General features: G+C 36.6%; 1 protein-coding gene across 3 annotated transcripts in view; it reads left to right on the top strand.

The window, feature by feature from the left end:
• The window catches only part of TRDMT1 (tRNA aspartic acid methyltransferase 1), a 77,541-nt gene that overhangs the window by 19,304 nt on the left and 36,411 nt on the right, over nucleotides 1-21,826 (top strand). For all 3 annotated transcript variants that reach the window (XR_013827129.1, XM_079913329.1, XM_079913330.1), the window contains exon 2: nucleotides 13,643-13,752. Coding sequence is in view for 2 of the 3 variants with exons in the window: in XM_079913329.1 (XP_079769455.1) it covers nucleotides 13,643-13,752 (110 nt within the window). In the remaining variant the exon portion in view is untranslated. The remainder of the gene's footprint in view (nucleotides 1-13,642; nucleotides 13,753-21,826) is intronic.

Raw genomic sequence — 21,826 nt, 5'->3', positions numbered from 1 at the left:
TTCCTTTGAGGTCTTAGGACCAGCCTGTACTTTCTGGGCTAGTGCAGAATTCTGAAACTTAATTCTTCATTTGGAAGTGCCTATAGCAGAAATTCAGGATAGGGTTTAAAACTTCATAAAGTTTATAATGATGAAAAATACAGTATAAGGTTTCAAGGAGGGTTTATTATAAAGTAAAGAGGAGCTCAATGGCAAGAGAGACATTTCTAGTTTAATCTTAGGGATCTTTATGATCGATAACATAATTATATTTTTACAAGTCTTTTTTTTTCATTCACAACTAACTAGGTACAGGGTACTGATGCTTATATCACTTGTCATTTTTTCATTGACTTTGTCAGAATGACTATGTCAGAAATTGTCATCTTTTAAATTAGGAGAAAGCATTACCAAAAACGTTTCAACATTTTATAGGATGAACCATTCATAGATGTTCATTTACTCACAGCAAATTTATGTAAAATAGTCTTCGTTGTTGAAACCTGTAATAGGCTGGATTACATGTGTTTATTTAGATTAATGTGCTTTTAAACATGGTTGTGCCCTTAATTTAAGAGCTTAAGGTGAAGGTCTTAAATGTCATGAGAAAAATGGAGAAGACAGTTTTCTATCCCTTGAATTCTATTACGTATTTAAATAGGTAGCTTTCAACTCATATTTTGGGCCATGTGCTAATTCTTGTTGATCTCTAAAAAAACTATGTCAATGTAGTTTAATTCTTATTGTTTTCTATTCTTTTGACTATTGTGTTGATGGGACAAAATAATGCATTGAGTTACAACTGTTTGCTGGCGCATACCTCTACCATCAAGATACAGCTCCTGTCAACATTTGCTGTTTTTCTTAACGTGCATACATATACATATACTTTATACTTACTTCGCTTAGTATGATAATATCTATGTCCATCCATGTTGCTGCAAATGGCATTATTTTGTTCTTTTTTTTTTAACATCTTTATTGGGGTATAATTGCTTTACAATGATGTGTTAGTTTCTGCTTTATAACAAAGTGAATCAGTTATACATATGCATATGTTCCCATATCTCTTCCCTCTTGCGTCTCCCTCCCTCCCACCCCCCCATCCCACCCCTCCAGGCGGTCACAAAGCACCGAGCCGATATCCCTGTGCCATGTGGCTGCTTCCCACTAGCTATCTACCTTACGTTTGGTAGTGTATATATGTCCATGCCTCTCTCTCGCCCTGTCACAGCTCACCCTTCCCCCTCCCCATATCCTCAAGTCCGTTCTCCAGTAGGTCTGTGTCTTTATTGCTGTCTTACCCCTAGGTTCTTCATGACATTTTTTTTTCTTAAATTCCATATATATATGTGTTAGCATACGGTATTTGTCTTTCTCTTTCTGACTGACTTCACTCTGTATGACAGACTCTAGGTCTATCCACCTCATTACAAATAGCTCAATTGTTCTTTTTTTATGGCTCAGTAGTATTCCATTGTATATATGTGCCACATCTTCTTTATCCAATCATCTGTCGATGGACATTTACATTGTTTCCATATCTTGGCTGTTCTGAATAGTGCTGCTGTGAACATAGGGGTGCATGTATCTTTTTAAGTTATAGTTTCGTCTAGATATATGCCCAGGAGGGGGATTGCTGGATCATATGGCAACTCTATTTTTAGGTTTTTGAGGACCCTCCACACTGTTTTCCATAATGGCTGCACCAACTTACATTCCCACCAACATTGTAGGAGGGTTCCCTTTTCTCCACTCCCTCTCCAGCATTTATTATTTGTAGACTTTTTAATGATGGCCATTCTGACTGGTGTGAGGTGATACCTCATTGTAGTTTTGATGTGCATTTCTCTAATAATTAGTGATGTTGAGCATCTTTTCATGTGCCTGTTGGCCATCTGTATGTCTTCTTTAGAGAAATGTCTATTTAGTTCTGCCCATTTTTGATTGGTTTTTTGTTCGTTGCTGTTGTTGAGTTGTATGAGCTGTTTGTATATTTTGGAAATTAAGCCCTTGTCAGTCGCATCATTTGCACGTATTTTCTCCCATTCTGTAGGTTGTTTTAGGTTCATTTTGTTTATGGTTTACTTTGCTGTGCAAAAGCTTCTAAGTTTCATTAGGTCCCATTTGTTTATTTTTGTTTTTATTTCTGTTGCATTGGGAGACTGACCTAAGAAAACATTGATACGATTTATGTCAGAGAATGTTTTCCCTATGTTCTCTTCTAGGAGTTTTATGGTGTCATGTCTTAACGTTTAAGCCTTTAAGCCATTTTGAGTTTATTTTTGTGTATAGTGTGAGGGTGTGTTCTAACTTTATTGATTTACATGAGGCTGTCCAACTTTCCCAATACTGTTTATTGAAGAGACTTCCCCATTGTATTATATTCTTGACTCCTTTGTTGAAGATTAATTGTCCGTATGTGTGTGGGTTTATTTCTGGGCTCTCTATTCTGTTCCGTTGATCCATATGTCTGTTTTTGTGCCAGTACCATGCCATTTTGATTACCATAGCTTTATAGTATTGTCTGAAGTCTGGGAGGGTTATACCTCTTGCTTTGTTCTTCTTCAGGATTGCTGTGGCAGTTCTGGTTCCATATAAATTTTAGGGCTGTTTGTTCTAGTTATGTGAAAAATGTTATGGGTAATTTGATAGGGATTGCCTTAAATCTGTAGATTGCTTTGGGTAGTATGGCCATTTCAACAATATGAATTCTTCCAATCCAAGAGCATGGGATATCTTTCCATGTCTTTGTATCATCTTCAGTCTCCTTTGTTAATGTTTTATAGTTTTCAGCATATAAGTCTTTCACCTCCTTGGTCAGGTTTATTCCTAAGTTTTTTGTTTTTGTTTCTTTTTTGGGGTGTGTGTGTGTGTGTGTGTGTGTGTGTGTGATTTTAAAAGGGACTGTTTTTTTTACATTCCCTTTCTGATATTTCATTGTTAGTGTAAAGAAATGTAACCAATTTTGTGATTTTTGAAATGCAAGAATCTTTAAAAAGAAACAAGTAATATACTTTGGTAATTATTTTAAACTCAGAATCCTTGCATGTCTGTTTTTGCTTAATACTTTTATTCTTAATTAAACTATCACTTTGAATGAAAAGAAATAGACATTAGATGTATTCAACTGATCTTCCATTTCACAACTAGATGTCAGTGTTAACATATCTGATTAGATGTTTCAGATGTGATTATAATGAGGTAATTCAAGAATTACTCACCTATATGAGATACAGTTCACAAAAAAAAATAAGGAAAAGAAGAAAAAAAGCTACTTATTTCAAAGTAGGCCAGTTAATTTTATATTTACATTTAAAAATATTGATTTTCTTCCCCACCTTAGCTATCCATGAACAATTAAACTGTTTGATGCATTTGGTTAGGAAAGGCAGGTAGTGTGTGAACTTGTACCTTTTTACTACTACCAACCAGATGTTCTCCCCTTCAACTTTTCCAGAAAGTGTGATCAGAAAAAGAAGGAAAATAACCATTATTCAAAGGTGGTGTGTGTGTGTGTGTGTGTGTGTGTGTGTGTGTGTGTGTGTGTGTGTGTTTCTTGCTCACTTTAATAAGAAACATATTTAAGAGCAAGAATTACGCATGTATTTTCAGTGACATTTCTTTTTTGTTTTTTGGGTTTTTTTTTGTATTTTCTCTATCACTTTTATTATTTTTTTAAAAAATTATTTTTTATACAGCAGGTTCTTATTAGTTATCTATTTTATGCACATTAGTGTATACATGTCAATCCCAATCTCCAAATTCACCCCCCCCCACTTTTCCCCCTTGGTGTCCATATGTTTGTTCTCTAAATCTGTCTCTATTTCTGCCTTGCAAACCTGTTCATCTGTACCATTTTTCTAGATGCCACATATATGTGTTAATATATGATATTTGTTTTTCTGTTTCTGACTTCACTCTGTTTGACAGTCTCTAGGTCCATCCACATCTCTACAAATGATCCAATTTCGTTCCTTTATATGGCTGAGTAATATTGTATATATGTATGACATCTTCTTTATCCATTTGTCTGTTGATGGGCATTTAGGTTGCTTCTGTGACCTGGCTATTGTAAATAGAGCTGCAGTGAACATTGGGGTGCATCTGTCTTTTTGAATTATGGTTTTCTCTGGGTATATGCCCAGTAGTGGGATTGCAGGGTCATATGGTCATTCTATTTTAGTTTTTTAAGGAACGTCCATACTGTTCTCCACAGTGACTGTATCAATTTACATTCCCACCAATAGTACAAGAGGGTTCCCTTTTCTCCACACCCTCTTCAGCATTTGCTGTTTGTAGATTTTCTGATGATGCCCATTCTAACTGGTGTGAGCTGATACCTCATTGTACTTTTGATTTTCATTTCTCTAATAATTAGTGATGTTGAGCAGCTTTTCATGTGCCTCTTGGCCATCTGTATGTCTTCTTTGGAGAAATGTCTATTTAGGTCTTCTGCCCATTTTTTGATTGGGTTGTTTTTTTTAATATTGAGCTGCATGAACTATTTATATATTTTGGAGGTTAATCCTTTGTCCATTGATTCGTTTGCAAATATTTTTTTCCCATTCTGAGGTTGTCTTTTCGTCTTGTTTATAGTTTCCTTTGCTGTGCAAAAGCTTTGAAGTTTCATTAGGTCCCATTTGTTTATTTTTGTTTTTACTTCCATTGCTCTAGGAGGTGGGTCAAAAAAGATCTTGCTGTGATTTATGTCAAAGAGTGTTCTTCCTATGTTTTCCTCTAAGAGTTTATAGTGTCTGGTCTTACATTTAGGTCTTTAATCCATTTTGAGTTTATTTTTGTGTATAGTGTTAGGGAGTGTTCTAATTTCATTCTTTGACATGTAGCTGTCCAGTTTTCACAGAACCGCTTAATGAAGAGACTGTCTTTTCTCCATTGTATATCCTTGCCTCCTTTCTCATAGATTAGTTGACCATAGGTGTGTGAGTTATCTCTGGGCTTTCTATCCTGTTCCGTTGATCTATATTTCTGTTTTTGTGCCAGTACTATACTGTCTTGATTACTGTAGCTTTGTAGTATAGTCTGAAGTCAGGGAGTCTGATTCCTCCAGCTCTGTTTTTTTTTCCTTAAGATTGCTTTGGCTATTCAGGGTCTTTTGTGTCTCCATACAAATTTTAAGACTTTTTTTGTTCCAGTTCTGTAAAAAAATGCTATTGGTAATTTGATAGGGATTGCATTGAATCTGTAGATTGCTTTGGGTAGGAAAGTCATTTGCCACATTATTGATTTTTCCAGTCGAAGAACATGGTATATCTCTCCATCTGTTTATATCATCTTTGATTTCTTTCATCAGTGTCTTACAGTATTCTGAGTACAGGTCTTTTACCTCCTTAGGTAAGTTTATTCCTAGGTAATTTATTCTTTTCGTTGCAATGGTGAATGGGATTGTTTCCTTCATTTCTGTTTCTGATCTTTCGTTGTTAGTGTATAGGAATGCAAGAGATTTCTGTGCATTAATTTTGTATACTGCAACTTTACCAAATTCATTGATTAGCTTTAGTAGTTTTCTGGTAGCATCTTTAGGATTCTCTATGTATAGTATCATGTCATCTGCAAACAGTGACAGTTTTACTTCTTCATTTCCAAGTTAGATTCCTTTTATTTCTTTTTCTTCTCTGATTGCCATGGCTAGGACTTCCAAAACTATGTTGAATAATAGTGGCGAGAGTGGACGTCCTTGTCTTGTTCCCGATCTTAGAGGAAATGCTTTCAGTTTTTCACCATTGAGAATGATGTTGGCTGTGGGTTTGTCATATATGGTCTTTATTATGTTGAGGTAGGTTCCCTCTATGCCAACTTTCTGGAGTGTTTTTGTCATAAATGGGTGTTGAATTTTGTCAAAAGCTTTTTCTGCATCTATTGAGATGATCATATGGCTTTTATTCTTCAATTTGTTAATATGATGTATCATATTGATTGACTTGCATATATGGAAGAATCCTTGCATCCCTGGGATAAATCCCACTTGATCATGAGGTATGATCCTTTTAATGTGTTGTTGGATTCTGTTTGCTAGTATTTTGTTGAGAATTTTTGCATCTATATTCATCAGTGATATTGGTCTCTAATTTTCTTTTTTTTGTAGTACCTTTGTCTGGTTTTGGTATTAGGGTGATGGTGGCCTCATAGAATGAGTTTGGGAGTGTTCCTTCCTCTGCAGTTTTTTGGAAGAGTTTGAGAAGGACGGGTGTTAGCTCTTCTCTAAATGTTTGATAGAATTCACCTGTGAAGCCATCTGTTCCTGGACTTTTGTTTGTTGGAAGATTTCTAATCACAGTTTCAATGTCATTACTTGTGATTGGCCTGTTCATGTTTTCTGTTTCTTCCTGGTTCAGTGTTGGAAGGTTATACCTTTCTAAGAATGTGTTCATTTCTTCCAGGTTGTCCATTTTATTGGCATAGAGTCACTTGTAGTAGTCTCTTACGATGCTTTGTATTTCTGTGGTGTCTGTTGTAACTTCTCCTTTTTCATTTCTAATTTTATTGATTTGAGTCCTCTCCCTCTTTTTCTTGATCAGTCTGGCTAAAGGTTTATCAATTTTGTTTACCTTCTCAAATAAACAGCTTTTAGTTTTATTGATCTTTGCTATTGTTTTCTTTGTTTCTATTTCATTTATTTCTGCTCTGATCTTTATGATTTCTTTCCTTCTGCTAACTTTGGGTTTTGTTTGTTCTTTCTCTAGTTCCTTTAGGTGTAAGGTTAGATGTTTTATTTGAGATTTTTCTTGTTTGCTGAGGTAGGATTGTATTGCTATAAACTTCCCTCAAAGAACTGCTTTTGTTGCATCCCATAGGTTTTGGATTGTCGTGTTTTCATTGTCATTTGTCTCTAGGTATTTTTTGATTTCCTCTTTGATTTCTTCAGTGATCTCTTGGTTATTTAGTAACATATTGTTTAGCCTCCATGTGTTCGTGTTTTTTACGTTTTTCACCTGTAATTTATTTCTAATCTGATAGCACTGTCGTTGGAAAAGATGCATGATATGATTTCAATTTTCTTAAATTTACCAAGGCTTGATTTGTGACCCAAGATGTGATCCTATCCTGGAGAATGTTCCGTGTGCACTTGAGAAGAAAGTGTAATATTGCTGTTTTTAGATAGAATGTCCTATAAATATCAATTAAATCTGTTTGGTCTATTGTGTCATTTAAAGCTTGTGTTTCCTTATTAATTTTTTGTCTGGATGATCTGTCCATTGGTGTAAGTGAGGTGTTAAAGTCCCCCACTATTATTGTGTTACTGTTGATTTCCTCTTTTATGGCTATTAGCATTTGCCTTATGTATTGAGGCGCTTCTATGTTGGGTGCATATATATTTATAATTGTTATATCTTCTTCTTGGATTGATCTCTTGATCATTATGTAGTGTCCTTCGTTGTCTCTTGTAACATTCTTTATTTTAAAGTCTATTTTATCTGATATGAGGATTGCTACTCCAGCTTTCTTTTAATTTCCATTTGCATGGAATATCTTTTTCCATCCCCTCACTTTCAGTCTGTATGTGTCCCTAGGTCTGAAGTGGGTCCTTGTAGACAACATATATACGGGTTTTGTTTTTGTATCCACTCAGCGAACCTGTGTCTTTTGGTTGGAACATTTAATCCATTCACATTTCAGGTAATTATCAATATATATGTTCCTATTACCATTTTATTAATTGTTTTGGGTTTGTTTTTGTAGGTCCTTTTCTTCTCTTGTGTTTCCCCACTTACAGAAGTTCCTTTAGCATTTGCTGTAAAGCTGGTTTGGTGGTGCTGAATTCTCTTAGCTTTTGCTTGTCTGTAAAGCTTTTGATTTCTCCATGGAATCTGAATGAGATCCTTGCCAGGTAGAGTAATCTTGGTTGTAGGTTCTTCCCTTCCATCACTTTAAATATATCATGCCACTCCCTTCTGGCTTGTAGAGTTTCTGCTGAGAAATCAGCTGTTAACCTTATGGGAGTTCCCCTGTGTGTTATTTGTCATTTTTCCTTTGTTGCTTTCAATAATTTTTCTTTGTCTTTAATTTTTGTCAATTTGATTGCTACGTGTCTCGGTGTTTCTCCTTGGGTTTATCCTGCCTGGGACTCTCTGCACTTCCTGGACTTGGGTGGCTATTTCCTTTCCCATGTTATGGAAGTTTTTGACTATAATCTTTTCAAATATTTTCTCGGGTCCTTTTTCTCTCTCTTCTTCTGGGACCCCTATAATGCAAATGTTGGTGAGCTTAATGTTGTCCCAGAGGTCTCTTAGGCTGTCTTCAATTCTTTTCATTCTTTTTTCTTTATTCTGTTCTGTAGCAGTGAATTCCACCATTCTGTCTTACAGGTCACTTATCCATTCTTCTGCCTCAGTTATTCTTTTTTTAAATTTTTAACATTTATTTATTTATTTTTGGGTATGTTGGGTCTTTGTTGCTGTGTGTGGGCTTTCTCTAGTTGCAGCGAACGGGGGCTACCTACTCTTCATTGTGGTGCGCAGGCTTCTCATTGAGGTGGCTTCTCTTGTTGTGGAGTATTGGCTCTAAGTGCACGGGCTTCAGTAGTCATGGCACAAGGGCTCAGTAGTTGTGGCTTGCAGGCTCTAGAGCACAGGCTCAGTAGTTGTGGCGCATGAGCTTCGTTGCTCTGTGGCATGTGGGATCTTCCTGGACCAGGACTTGAACCTGTGTCCCCTGCATTGGCAGGTGGATTCTTAACCACTGTGCCACCAGGGAGGTCCCTGCCTCAATTATTCTGCTATTGATCCCTTCTAGTGTATTTTTCATTTCAGTTATTGTATTGTTCATCTCTGTTTGTTTGTTCTTTAATTCTTCTAGGTCTTTGTTAAACATTTCTTGCATCTTCTCAATCTTTACCTCTATTCTTTTTCTGAGGTCCTGGATCATCGTCACTATCATTATTCTCAATTCTTTTTCTGGAAGGCTGCCTATCTCCACTTCATTTAGTTGTTTTTCTGGGGTTTTATCTTGTTCATTCATCTGGTACATAGCCCTGTGCCTTTTCATTTTGTCTATCTTTCTGTGACTGTGGTTTTCATTCCACAGGCTGAAGAATTGTAGTTCTTCTTGCTTCTGCTCTCTGCCTTCTGGTGGATGGGGCTATCTAAGAGGCTTGTGAAAGCTTCCTGATGGGAGGGACTGGTGGTGGGTAGAGCTGGGTGTTGTTCTGGTGGGCAGAGCTCAGTAAAACTTTAATATGCTTGTCTGTTGATGGGTGGGGCTGGGTGGGGCTGGGTTCCCTACCTGTTGGTTCTTTGGCCTGAGGCGGCCCAGCACTGGAGCCTACCTGGCTCTTTGGTGGGGCAAATGGTGGACTCTGGGGGAGCTCACACCAAGGAGTACTTCCCAGAGTAGTACTTGTCCCCACGGTGAGCCACAGGCACCCCCGCCTCTGCAGGAGACCCTCCAACACTAGCAGGTAGGTCTGGTTTAGTTTCCTATGGGGTCACTACTTCTTCCCCCTGTGTCCTGATGCACACATTACTTTGTGTGTGCCCTCCAAGAGTGGAGTCTCTGTTTCCCCCAGTCCTGTTGAAGTCCTGCAGTCAAATCCCGCTAGCCTTCAAAGTCTGATTCTCTGGGAATTGCTCCTCCCGTTGCCGGACCCCCAGGTTGGGAAGCCTGATGTGGGGCTCAGAACCTTCATTCCAGTGGGTGGACTTCTGTGGTATAATTGTTCTCCAGTTTGTAAGTCGTCCACCCAGCGGTTATGCAATTTTATTTTATTGTGATTGCGCCCCTCCTACCGTCTCACTGCAGTTTCTCCTTTGTCTTTGGATGTGGGGTATCTTTTTTGTGAGTTCCAGTGTCTTCCTGTCGATGATTGCTCAGCTGTTAGTTGTGATTCCAGTGCTCTTGCAAGAGGGGGTGAGCGCACATTCTTCTACTATGCCATCTTGAACCAATCTTCATTTTCCATGACATTTCTAGCATTTCACCTAGAAGTCTCTCTTGACATAATTAAATCTGCTGGTTTTTAGTTTAGATCTCATATAAATGGGAGTATGATACCCCTTAAACTTTCCTTGTAGATCTAATCTGACAATCCTTTAAAATCATTTATGTTGCATTTCTTTTTTCTATTTTTTGAAATTTTTATTTATTTATTTATTTATTTTTGACTGTGTTGGGTCTTCGTTTCTGTGCGAGGGCTTTCTCTAGTTGCAGCAAGCGGGGGCCACTCTTCATTGCGGTGTGTGGGCCTTTCACTATCGTGTCCTCTCCTGTTGCAGAGCACAGGCTCCAGACGTGCAGGCTCAGTAGTTGTGGCTCACGGGCCTAGTTGCTCCGCAGCATGTGGGATCTTCCCAGACCAGGGCTCGAACCCGTGCCCCCTGCATTGGTAGGCAGATTCTCAACCACTGCACCGCCAGGGAAGCCCCCAGTGTTGCATTTCTCTAACTGGAATGTCTTAGTATCTATGCTTCTTGTTGATAAATATGCAGTCCAGAATAATAATTGAAATACCATGAATAAAATCCAGGTAGAGCAATAGATCAAAGTCTTGAAAACCCATCCTCTCCTTCTCCTTCCCCAGAAGATCCTGTGGATCCCATTTCCCCAATTCTCTCTCCCCTTTGAGAATTACTACTCCTGGATCAGTTAAGTGATGGAGCTCACTTAGGCAAAAATCTGTTGAATTATATTTTTTTGGTTATTTTTAGTTAAACATTTTCAAAATCTGTGTGTACAGCTTAACAAAGATTTTTGGAGGTTATAGATTTAAAGTGTACAGTAAGAAATATCAAAACAACTTGTCTTTGGAGCTCAATTTAAGATTTTGATAGAATTGAAAGGCTTGATTTTATGAGTGTTATTTATAAGTTCAGCTTTTTCCTTGGTTACACACTCATACCCCAAACAATCTGTTTTGAAAAGGCAGGTTGAATTAGTGTCAGTAAGGGCTTAGTATGTTTATTTTTCGTCATGGAAATAACTTTTTAGGTCATGCGGTAGATCCTATTTTATAACAATCTAAAATATGTGCAAACAGTGCACTTGTTTATTGACTTTAAAAATCTATTGTTTCCTGAGAAAGAATTTTCGGTTCATCAGTTCTTTCATCACCACATAAAGCACTCATTTGGCAGTTGAGTTTTATCAGTTTTTATGTCTTCCAGGCACTTAATACAAGAACATAAAATTAATTATTGATTATAGTAGAGATTTGGCACATCACTGTGGATTTTCAGTCATCCTGAAAAAGGAGAAAAATCACATCAACTAACTCCAGGCAATCCCAGCTTGCTGTATATATAACAGAAAGACAAGCATCATGCTAATTACAACATATCTTATTTAGCAGAACAGTAGAATAGTTCAGTGAAGTTATTTAGTTCTGAGCTCTCTTGAAATGATTAGTAGTTGTATAGTTCTTGACCTGGATTATAAGGTTTGTGATTTTGCAAATTGATCCTTATATACTAATTTTTTTTAGTTTGTTTAAAAACCTTGATTTATGTTTCAAGATCTCTCGGATGCCTTTGACAGAGATATAATTTAGAACTTAAATTGACTTTATACAAAGGCAAGTAAACTAGTTATTGAATTTAACCTCACTTAGAGGCAGCTGCCTATGATATTACTAACTGGACCTTGAAGTTCCAGTGACCTACATACAAGGCAGCAGGGTACCTAGAAGATAACTGATCCTAGCCCAGGGTCTTGAGCCTAGCTAGTAGTATACATGAAGTAAATATTTACTTAGACACATTCATCCCCTGTTTTCTCTCTGGCATTATCTTTTGTAGGCCTCAGTGTAGGGTTGTGATTGTTTCCTGAATGTGTGTGAGCTTCCCTCCTTGCCCCATCTTCTGAGATCTGGGTTTTATTTCCAGGTGCCTGCTGCATGAAGCCTAGCTCCTCACATCCTAATATTTTTCTTTTTCATTTTTTGATATTTGGGCTGCCTAATTTAACTATGAACAGAAATGGTTATTAAAGAAATAGCTATTTGGAGTTACTATGTAATTTTGTAACATTTTCTCTGATGATTTTCCTAAGATGTCTCAAATACTTTTATTTTAAAAACTCTTCACATTTTCTACTGATTTGGGACAGGGTTTACACATAATTGGGTTTGTATGTGTTTGGGGAAGAAGTGCAAAGAGGGTGATAATTGCCAAATATAACAGCAGCTACGTGTACATGGTTGAAATTTTGACTGCCATTTAAAGACTATGACAAAATTTTCTGAATCTGAAAGCATTATGAAAAAATACCTTTCTTTAGCAGCAAGACAGATGGGCAGTGAAGGAAGACATGCCCTTGTAATTATTTCTCTTGCTCTTCTCACCTTCTCTCTGTCAAAATATTTATTTTTTAGTCTGTGAGCTTTTTACATTTGGACACCAATTAATTTTTCATCTCCTTTAAAAACTTACCTAAACTTTCAACAGGTGAATTTTGTGATATGTGAGTTGCATGTCAATAAAGCTATTTGAAAACAAAACAAAACAAATTTACGTGAAACTTACCAAAACTTACCTAAAAGCATTTTCAGTGGTATTGGGAAGCAGCATTGTATTAATGTTAGAAGTTGAAGAACAAATGTTAGTTAATTTATTTATAAATTTCCAAGTGATGTGGCTTTTTTTTTTTTTTTTTTTTTTTGCGGTACGCGGGCCTCTCACTGTTGTGGCCTCTCCCGTTGCGGAGCACAGGCTCCGGACGCGCAGGCTCAGCCGCTCCGCGGCACGTGGGATCTTCCCAGACCGCGGCACGAGCCCGTGTCCCCTGCATCGGCAGGCGGACTCTCAACCGCTGCGCCACCAGGGAAGCCCAGTGATGTGGCTTTTAAAAATATATAGTAAGTCCCCTACATACGAACCTTCAAGTTGCGAACTTTCAAAGATGTGAACGTGTGTTCTCATGTCGAATCCCGTAAGTTAGTTCACGTGTCTGGCGTACATTGTCACATGTGTGCATCCTCTACAAGTGGTTCTGCTTATGTGTACTTTACTGTACAGTACTGTATAGAGTACAGTAGTACAGTATCTTTATTTCAAGCTGAGGATGTCCTGAAGCAAGTGTAAAAGCAGCAGTGATGTAGCTGGTACTGCCAAGAAGCACCAAGCGACAATAATGGAAACTGTACTGTAAGATTAAAAATGTTTTCTTTAGTTTTTGCATTTGTTTGTTATGTATTATTTGTGTGAAAAGTATTATAGTACAGTACCTATTACAGTACAGTACTATATAGGCGATTGTGTTAGTTGGGTACTTAGGCTAACTTTGCTGGACTTACGAACAAATTGGACTTACGAATGTGCTCTCAGAACGGAACTCGTTGGTGTGCAGGGGACTTACTGTACTTCACTTTTCTGTTTTTGGTTTGTTTTAATTTAGGAAAACTTTCCATTCGACTCATAAATGTGTATCTTAATGGAGGAAGGAAAGAAAATATGAGATAATGACTAAAATATTTAAATCTTATTTTTAGCATGAGAACGCTGTTGAGAGAGGTGAACCAGAGGCACATAAATATTCTACTTCGCGCCTAGCTCCTCCTGGCTTTGTTGTCCACTGACAACCCGAGATCTGGCCAGATAATTGAGGAAGTGAGGAAATGTACTACAAAATTCTGTGTTTTTGGCTTCTCTCTATGATGAACAAATTGTTGTTAAGGACTTTACCTTTTAAGTTATTCCACTTATCATTACAGAAAGCTGTATACCTGCACAAGTGGTGGCTGCCGTTGATATAAACACTGTCGCTAATGAAGTATACAAGTATAATTTTCCTCACACACAGTTACTGGCCAAGACAATTGAAGTGAGTAACAATATTGTTTTAATAAGTCTATATATAGCAAGGAAAATATAATTGAATACTGTAAGATACTGGTTTCTGGTGTCTTCATTTGAAGATAAGTCATATATAAATGAAAAAGTTTAGGAGAAGGGAATTAAATTAACATTTTTTATTCTGTCAGAAGATAGCATGTTACTTTTTGCCTTTTTTTAAATTTCTAGCTTTAGAAAAAGAGGATCAATGTTTTGGTCTCTGAGAAAGAATTGAAATGTAAGAATATGCTTGACTTCTAAATTCTTGGTTCTGTAATGATATTAAACTTTACTTAATTCTTTATTTTTAAGCATTACTCATGTGTAATATGTATATAGCAGGAGTGAAAAAAGAGAGTAAAAAAAGTGATTGGATATTACTTGTTGAATGCTTCTTGTTGAAGCCCATCAAAGTTAAAGATACCGTTTTGCCTGTGATGAACTCAGCAGAAGAGTTTTAACACTTTTGTTATTTTTAAAATAATATGAAATTATGTTTTTCTCCCAATTTCACGTCGTAAAAAATTTTACACACAAATTTCTCATGAAGCCATAATTTACATACAATAAACTGCCCTCATTGTAAGTGTGTAGTTTGAGTTTTGACCAATATATACTGTGTAACCACAATCGAGACTTAAAACATCCATCCATTAAGGAACACCCTAAAATGTTCCTTAATGCCTCGTTTTACTCAGTCTCTGACCCCAACCCCAGGCAACCGTTGATCTGCTTTCAGTCATTACAGATTAAATTTTCCAGTTCTAGTCATATCCTAAATAGAATCTTGAGTGTAATTTTTTTGAGTATGACTTCTCTTGTTTAGTGTAATGGTTTTTTGCATTTACCCACATTGTTGTTATCTATCAGTAGTTGGCTCTTCATTGTTGTTCAGTGATATTCTGTACAGTGGAATATTTCATACTACAAAATGTATATCCATTCACACGATGTTTGACATTTAGATTGTTTCCAGTTTTTGACTGTTATACAAAAGTTGCTATGAATATTCATGTACAAGTTTTTGTGTGGACTTTGTTTTTACTTCTTGTGGATATATACCTGGGAGTAGAATTGCCATATCATATGGCAAATTTCTTTAACTTTATGAGAAAATGCCAACTGTTTTCCATAATGTTCATACCATTTTACAGTCACACAATCAATGTTTAAGTGTTTCAGTTGTTTCACATCCCTACCAACAATTGCTGTTGTCAGTATTTTAAATATTAGCTGCTCTTGCGAGCATACAGTGGTATTGTGATTTTAATTTGCATTTCTCTGGTGACTAATAATGTTGAGTATTTTTTTCATGTGCTTATTATCCATTCTATGTTTTTCGTGATGAAATTTCTTTCCCAGTTTTTATTTGGTATGTTTGTGCTATTATCATTTAGTTTTAAGAGTTGTTTAAGTTTTCTGGATTGAAGTTGTTTGTCAGAAATATGTATGACAAATATTTTCTCCAAATCTGTAACTTGTCTTTTCATTTCCTTAACTGTGTTCATCAAAATGCAGAAGTTACTTATTTTTTTTTTTTTATGGGACACTTTTTTGTGTGTCCTAAGAAATCTTTGTTTACCCCATTTTTTTCCTGTTTTCTTCTAGAAGTTTTATAGTTTGAGCTTTTACATTTAGGCTTATGACCCAGTTAAAGTTACTTTTTGTGTGTAGTCTGAGGTAGAGGCCATTTTTTTTCCTAAGTGTATATAAAACTGGTTATTATAGCTTTATAATATGTATTGAATTCAGGCAACGTAAGTTCTCAAACTTCTGATTTTCTTTTTCAAGATTATTTTGGCTACACTCTCATTTACATTTCTGTGTAAATTTCAGAATCGGCTTGCCAATTTCTACAAAAAAAAAGATATTTTGATTGTAGTTTCACTGATTGGTTTTGGAAGAACTGATATCTTCATAAAAGAGAATCTTCCAATCCATGAACATGGTATCACTCTTCACTTATTTAGGTCTTCTTTAATTTGTATCAGCTATATTTTGTAATATTTATTATACTAGTCTTACACTTATTTTTATTTATTAACCTAGTATCCTGTGACTTTGCTGTATTTACTTATTAGTTCTGGTAACTTTAATATTGATTTTTTAGGATTTTTTAACATGTACAGTTATATTCCCTGAGAAAAAAAGAGTTTTACTTTTCCCTTCCAACCAGTGTGACTTTTTTTCTTGCCTTATTGCATTGTCTAGGACGTTCTTTATAATGTTGAATAAAACGTGTGACAGTGGACATCCTTGCCTTCTTCCAGATCTTAGGGGAGAACATTCAGTCATTTATCATTTTGTAGATGTTAGTCGTATATTTTTCATAGATGCCTTGTATCAAGTTGAGGAAATTTCCTTTTATTTCGTTTTCTGAGAATTTGTATTATGAACAGGTTTTGAGTTTTGTCAAATGCTTTTTTTTTTTTGCATCTTTTGACATGATTATATCATTTCCCTTGTATTCTGATAATATGGTGATCATATCAATTCCTTTTTTGAATGTTAAGTCAGTATTGCATTCCTGGGATAAATCCTACTTGTCATGATATACCATCAGTTTTATGTTATGCTACATCCCACTTGTTAAAATATTGTTAATTATTTTTGCATTTATCTTTGTAGGTGACTTTTGTAGTTTCCTCATAACATATTTGTATGGTTTTTATATTTATACATAGCCTTATATTTTCTGTAAGAGTTTGTGAAGAACAAGTATCAGTTCTTCTATAAATGATAGAATTTCATCAGTGGAGCCACCTGGGCCTGGAGTTTTCTTTGTGGGAAGGTTCTTAATTATGAATTTAATTCATTTAATTGCTATAAGACATTATCATGTTTCTTAGCATTGTAGTAATTTTTTATGAGGAGCCTAACATTGTAGGTTTTACATTTTTGAGTGTTGGAGTTTACTGTAATCTTTTAAGGACTGTTGGATATTGTCCTCAGAGGCAGTTAATTTCAGATCATCTTGATTCTTTTGAGGCTTATTGTTAAGCATTTCAAACTGGATCTGGAGTAGCTTTTACTGTAAGGCTAGTCTAATCTTACTGTTAATATATGACCTTTCTTAGATTGCTATTAAATGCCCCATGTACTCAACTAGGTCTTGCTACTCTGGATGTTAACTCAAATGATTGCTAGCCCAGAGATCTGGGAATTTTTTGGCTTGCAACTTCCCAGTAATTGTTTCTTTTCCAGCAGTTTTTCTTTGCCCTCCCTCAAGGCGTTTTGCCTGATGCATGCACAGGTTGATACTCAGCAAGACACTCAAGGGGAATGTTATGCAGATTTCTGCATCTCTTTCCCTGTGCAGCTTCTTTTTGTCTGGCACTCTGCTCTGCAAATTCTAGTCACTTTGATCTTGAGCTCCAACCTCTGTCTTCAACTCATCTACATTACCAGGTACAGTTTGGATTTCCTTTCCCTTCACTGCCGTATGGAAATTATCTCTAGGCAGAAAGTTGAATTATCTTCAAGTTTTTTTTTTTCCTTTTCTAAGGAATGGCAGTCCTGCTCTGTCTGTGGTCCAATTCCAATATCTGAGAACAGTTATTACATTTCTCCCAATTTTCTAGTTTATTTACACAACTCACAGGCAGAAGCAAAAGTCTCACAAATGCTTTTTTCAGTGAGATACAATTCACGTCCCATGAAGTTCACTGTTTTAAAGTCTACAATTCAGTGTTTTCTTGTTTTTTTCATTTACTTACAAAGTTGTGTAACCATTACCACTTTCTAATTCTAGAATGTCTTCATCCCCCAAAAGGTAATCCTGTAGCCATTAGCAGTCACTCTCCATTTCTCCTTCCCCCCAACCCCTGGCAACCACTAATCTACTTTCTGTCTCTATGGATTTGACTATTCTAGACATTTCATATAAATGGGATCATATGATATGTGGCTTTTTTTGGTCTGGATTCTTACAATTAGCATAATGTTTCCATACATCCATGTTCTAGCATGAATCAGTGCTTCATTTCTTTTACTGGCTGAGTAATATTCCATTATATAGGTATATCACATTTTATTTACCCAACAGATTTGTTTTAAGTTTTCTTTCAGCCAGTATGAAATGGGAACATTTCCTAGCTCTATGATTGGGTATCCAAAAGGTAGAAATAATCTACTTACGTGTTGAAGAACGTCTATCCCTCGTATTGAGAACAGAATATCTTTCCCCCTGGGCATCATAGTGAGGAGGACTATGGGGACATCATCATCTTTCCAGTCACTGGTAGCAATGCATTTCATAAACTTCATGGCAACGTACAGTCAGTCTACCTGTCTCATCATGGACGTAGGGCAAAAATAAATTCGGGGTCAGAAGAAAGATACCTACAAGAAAGTAACTTTGACTTGACTCTAATAGGCAGATGATATGCATTTAGGTTCCAGAATTTCTCTGACATACAGTATGATAGCAAAAGTTATTTTATTAGAAAAAATTAATCTAAATTTAAATTTAATGTAAATATTTAAAAGTTGATGCAGCCAAATGTCAATTCAGCAAGAGTTTTCTCCCACTAAACAAAGTATAAAAAAACAACAAAATCTCAGTAAAGCACCCATTATGTTCACCAACTTAACCTTCCTTTCTGATTTACCTTCTAAGAGAAACTGTGAAATACTTGACGTATTTGGGGACGGATTGGCATTCCCAGCTACATGCCAATAGAAAGTTGGGGGCATTTAGAATAATACATCTGTGTCCATTTTTCTAGTGGTAATTCTATTTCAGTACCAGTTTTAATAGGTGGTAATAAATTGTATTATCTGCATATGATATAAGAACACTAGGGAGAGGGAAGAATGGAGGTACCTCCAGGTCATTTGAAAGGAGAGAATCAGTTCATTAAAATGGTGTCTATAAGACAAAAGACAGTCTACCTTCCCACGGCTTTTAGTCTCTTCTAGGATGTTCTCTTCAACCCCGTTCTGATGTGGAAAGAGTGTACCATGTCCAGGTCAAATATATCAGAACTACCTTGGGGGTCATGTTTAAAAAGGGGGTGGAAGGTTAATGGAGAACTTAGGAGTAATGAGAGACTTCAGGGATTTTAAGTTTCATGAAGCAACATATTCTGATCATTTGAACATTTACTTCATGCAAGTTATTGAGCCCTTAGAGGGAGCACAGATATGACTGAGAGATAGTCTTTACCTTCAGGAACTTACTATTTAGTGCATAAGTTGGACTTGTAAACAGTTTTCTTTGGGACCTCTGATTGACTGTGGCATAAAAAAGATATTTCTTTTCTAAAACTCTATTTCTTTTCCTAATAGAAATAAGAAAAGAAAAGAGGGGATGGGAAACCATTATGAATGAAAATAGGATTTAGCCATAAACCAAAGCAGAAAAGAAAACTGGGAAGAGTAGTGTCAAATGCAGTGGTGATGAGACACAAGTGAATGAGGGTGGTAGAATTTCATGCAGACCTCTCTGTGTCCTGTGCAGAATTGAGAAGGGAAGAAGGACCAGGGAGCAGGCAAAGCAGACCCAGCAATCGCTTGTTCAAAGTCAAGAAGAGACAGTAAAGAATTCCAACTCACTGGGCTGAAAGCATCATTACAACCTCTGCAGACTTCCTGCTCATCCTAAATGCGAGAGCATGGGTTAGGGACAGAGGCATGGTCTTAAGTTAAAGGCCTTTGTGGGTTCTTCCCAGAAAGTGTGGTGACCAATACCTGAATAGAGCTACTGCTCTTTCTTTCGCCTTTTTAGCAAACTTCTAGATTCAAGTGATCTCCATTAAAAAATGAATAATTAGAAAGGAGCCAGTTTGAGACTCTCCTAGTATAGTACTTTTAAAAGGAAGTAACATAAACAAAAAAGCAGAATATACACAGAAAAATCATATTAAGAAGCAGAAGAAAATTACAAAAACATGTGCTTGAAACCTTAAATAAAACTCAGTATCTTTAAAACAAGAACTCAAATAAATGTATACATGAGATCAAAAAACAATAATAAGACAATAGATTTGAAGAGTGTCAGTGGTCTGGGAAAAAAAAAAAAAACAGATGAGAAAAATAAAACCATTATAGAAATGAAAGTCCTGTCAGAATAGCAAACAGAAAATAAAACAAACAGGACAAAAATATTAACAGAAGTAGATGAAAAAAATTCCTAAAATAAAACCTCCAACAACTCATGAACTGTAGTACCCATGAACCCTTACTGAAAGAATGACTCGGTCACTTAATCTAACTAAGCAAGAGTTGAATCAAAGTGGAGAACCCAGGAATAAAGCTGCCATGTTAGGAAAGAAATAATGGTCGGGAAGCAGGGTGAGAATGTTATAAATCTTTGCAGTGTAAGAATAATAATATAATTGGAGTAGGAAGGAAAAGTGAGACTCAAAAAATATGTCTGTTCTTTGAAAGATAAATGAAGCTATAGATTTTTAGGACATTATTTAATGTTGTTGCCAGGAGCTCAGCTGAGCTGTCAGGGATCAGAGTAGCTGATTAAAGCAACAGGGCAAAAATAAAAGAGTGAAGCCTTAATTACTTCCTGTGGTGGGAAAAGCAAGTCTCTAAAAAACAGAGAAAACGCCAACGCCCCCTGTTCCGTTTCCCCAGGGGACAGCATCCTGCTGGAAGGTGGGGTGATCAGCACAGACGTGGGGGTCAGCTCACTGTTGAGGAGCCCCTGGCATTGGGGGAGAGAGTGCGGGCAGTGGTGAGAAGGCTGGGAGTGACAAGGGCCAAGCGTTAGTCATAGCGGGAGAAGTATCTTCAAGGGTTCCCCTCTTCCTGCTAGACGGAGGCCTTGGCAGAAATAGATGGCGCCTGAAGAGGGCTTTGTGCAAGGCCTCAGATAAAGAGACCTAGGAATGCAAATATACGAAGAGCATGAGCTGCTGGGGGCCTGAGAGCTCGCACCCGCCCTGCCCTCGGAGACTGCAAGGTGCTGACCTTGCACCAAGTCTGGAGCCGGGAGGGTGCTTTCCCCTGACACCCGCTGGGTGAAGCCCTCCTCTTTGCCTATAGTCAGGCCTGAAAATTGTCTTTGTTGAATTTGTTAACAATATTTCTTCTGTTTTGTTTTGTTTTTTTGGCCCCAAGGCATATGGGATCTTAGCTCCCTGATCAGGGATTGAACCCGCATCGCCTACATTGGAAGGCAAAGTCTTAACCACTGGACCGCCAGGGAAGTCCCTCATGTAGGTTTTTAATCAGGAGCAGGGTTCACCAGTTACAAAGATAAATAGTAATAAAACTAAAATCTGTAATTTATCTCTGAAGAAAATGGAAAATTACTAGACACTACAATATAAATATGTGAGCAGAAACCTTGTCTGGTTTGTTCATTGTTGTATTCCCAGACTAGCACAATGCCTGGTGTGTCGTAGATGCTCTGAAATATTGGTGGATTAATTATGAACCTTGTTTAATGAATAACACATTGTGCCTAAAAAATGAAAAAATGTCAGGCAAATCATAACAAAGGATAACAGGGGTTTCAGAACTGATATGTATTAGGTAAGATCTGTCTGAAAACAAAAAGCATTTACGAGTCATAGAAAATTACTTTATAATGATGATTCGTACAGTGATCAAGAAAGATCTAATTGTCGTGAGTATTCATGAACAAAATAACATCAGAGTTCATAGGGCAGGAAATGGTAGGAAATATCACTAACTTTTTACTGAAGACTTACCTTGTGCCACAAAATTTTATTTCTCTTTAGATTAACAATAAATTCACTAAAATAGTCAAAAGTTGTTGTTTTCTAATCTACCAAGGTCTTCCTAAAGTTTAAATGAAAATTAAGTATAAGAATAACCAGGAAGCTTTTTGAGAAAAGAAGTAATAAAACAAGTAGGGGGACAAACAAAGTTGCTCATCAACATGCGATAAACAGTGTTACCGCATCGAGTGGATCTAATGTTCTCTGAAAGCAAGGATGTTTTTATTAGCTTGAATGGCCTGTTTATGGAAACAGAATTTGATTTCCATTAGTGTTAAAATATCAAATTATTAACGTTAATCCATGCATCTCTGTAACTACTTTCTTGAATCCCAACACATTCATTGACCTAGAATGCTAGGT

Source organism: Stenella coeruleoalba, assembly GCF_951394435.1.
Source record: "Stenella coeruleoalba genome assembly, chromosome: 2".
Lineage (NCBI taxonomy): Eukaryota > Metazoa > Chordata > Mammalia > Artiodactyla > Delphinidae > Stenella > Stenella coeruleoalba.
Note: the sequence above shows the minus strand (reverse complement) of the source record. Positions and strands in the feature narration are given on the sequence as shown.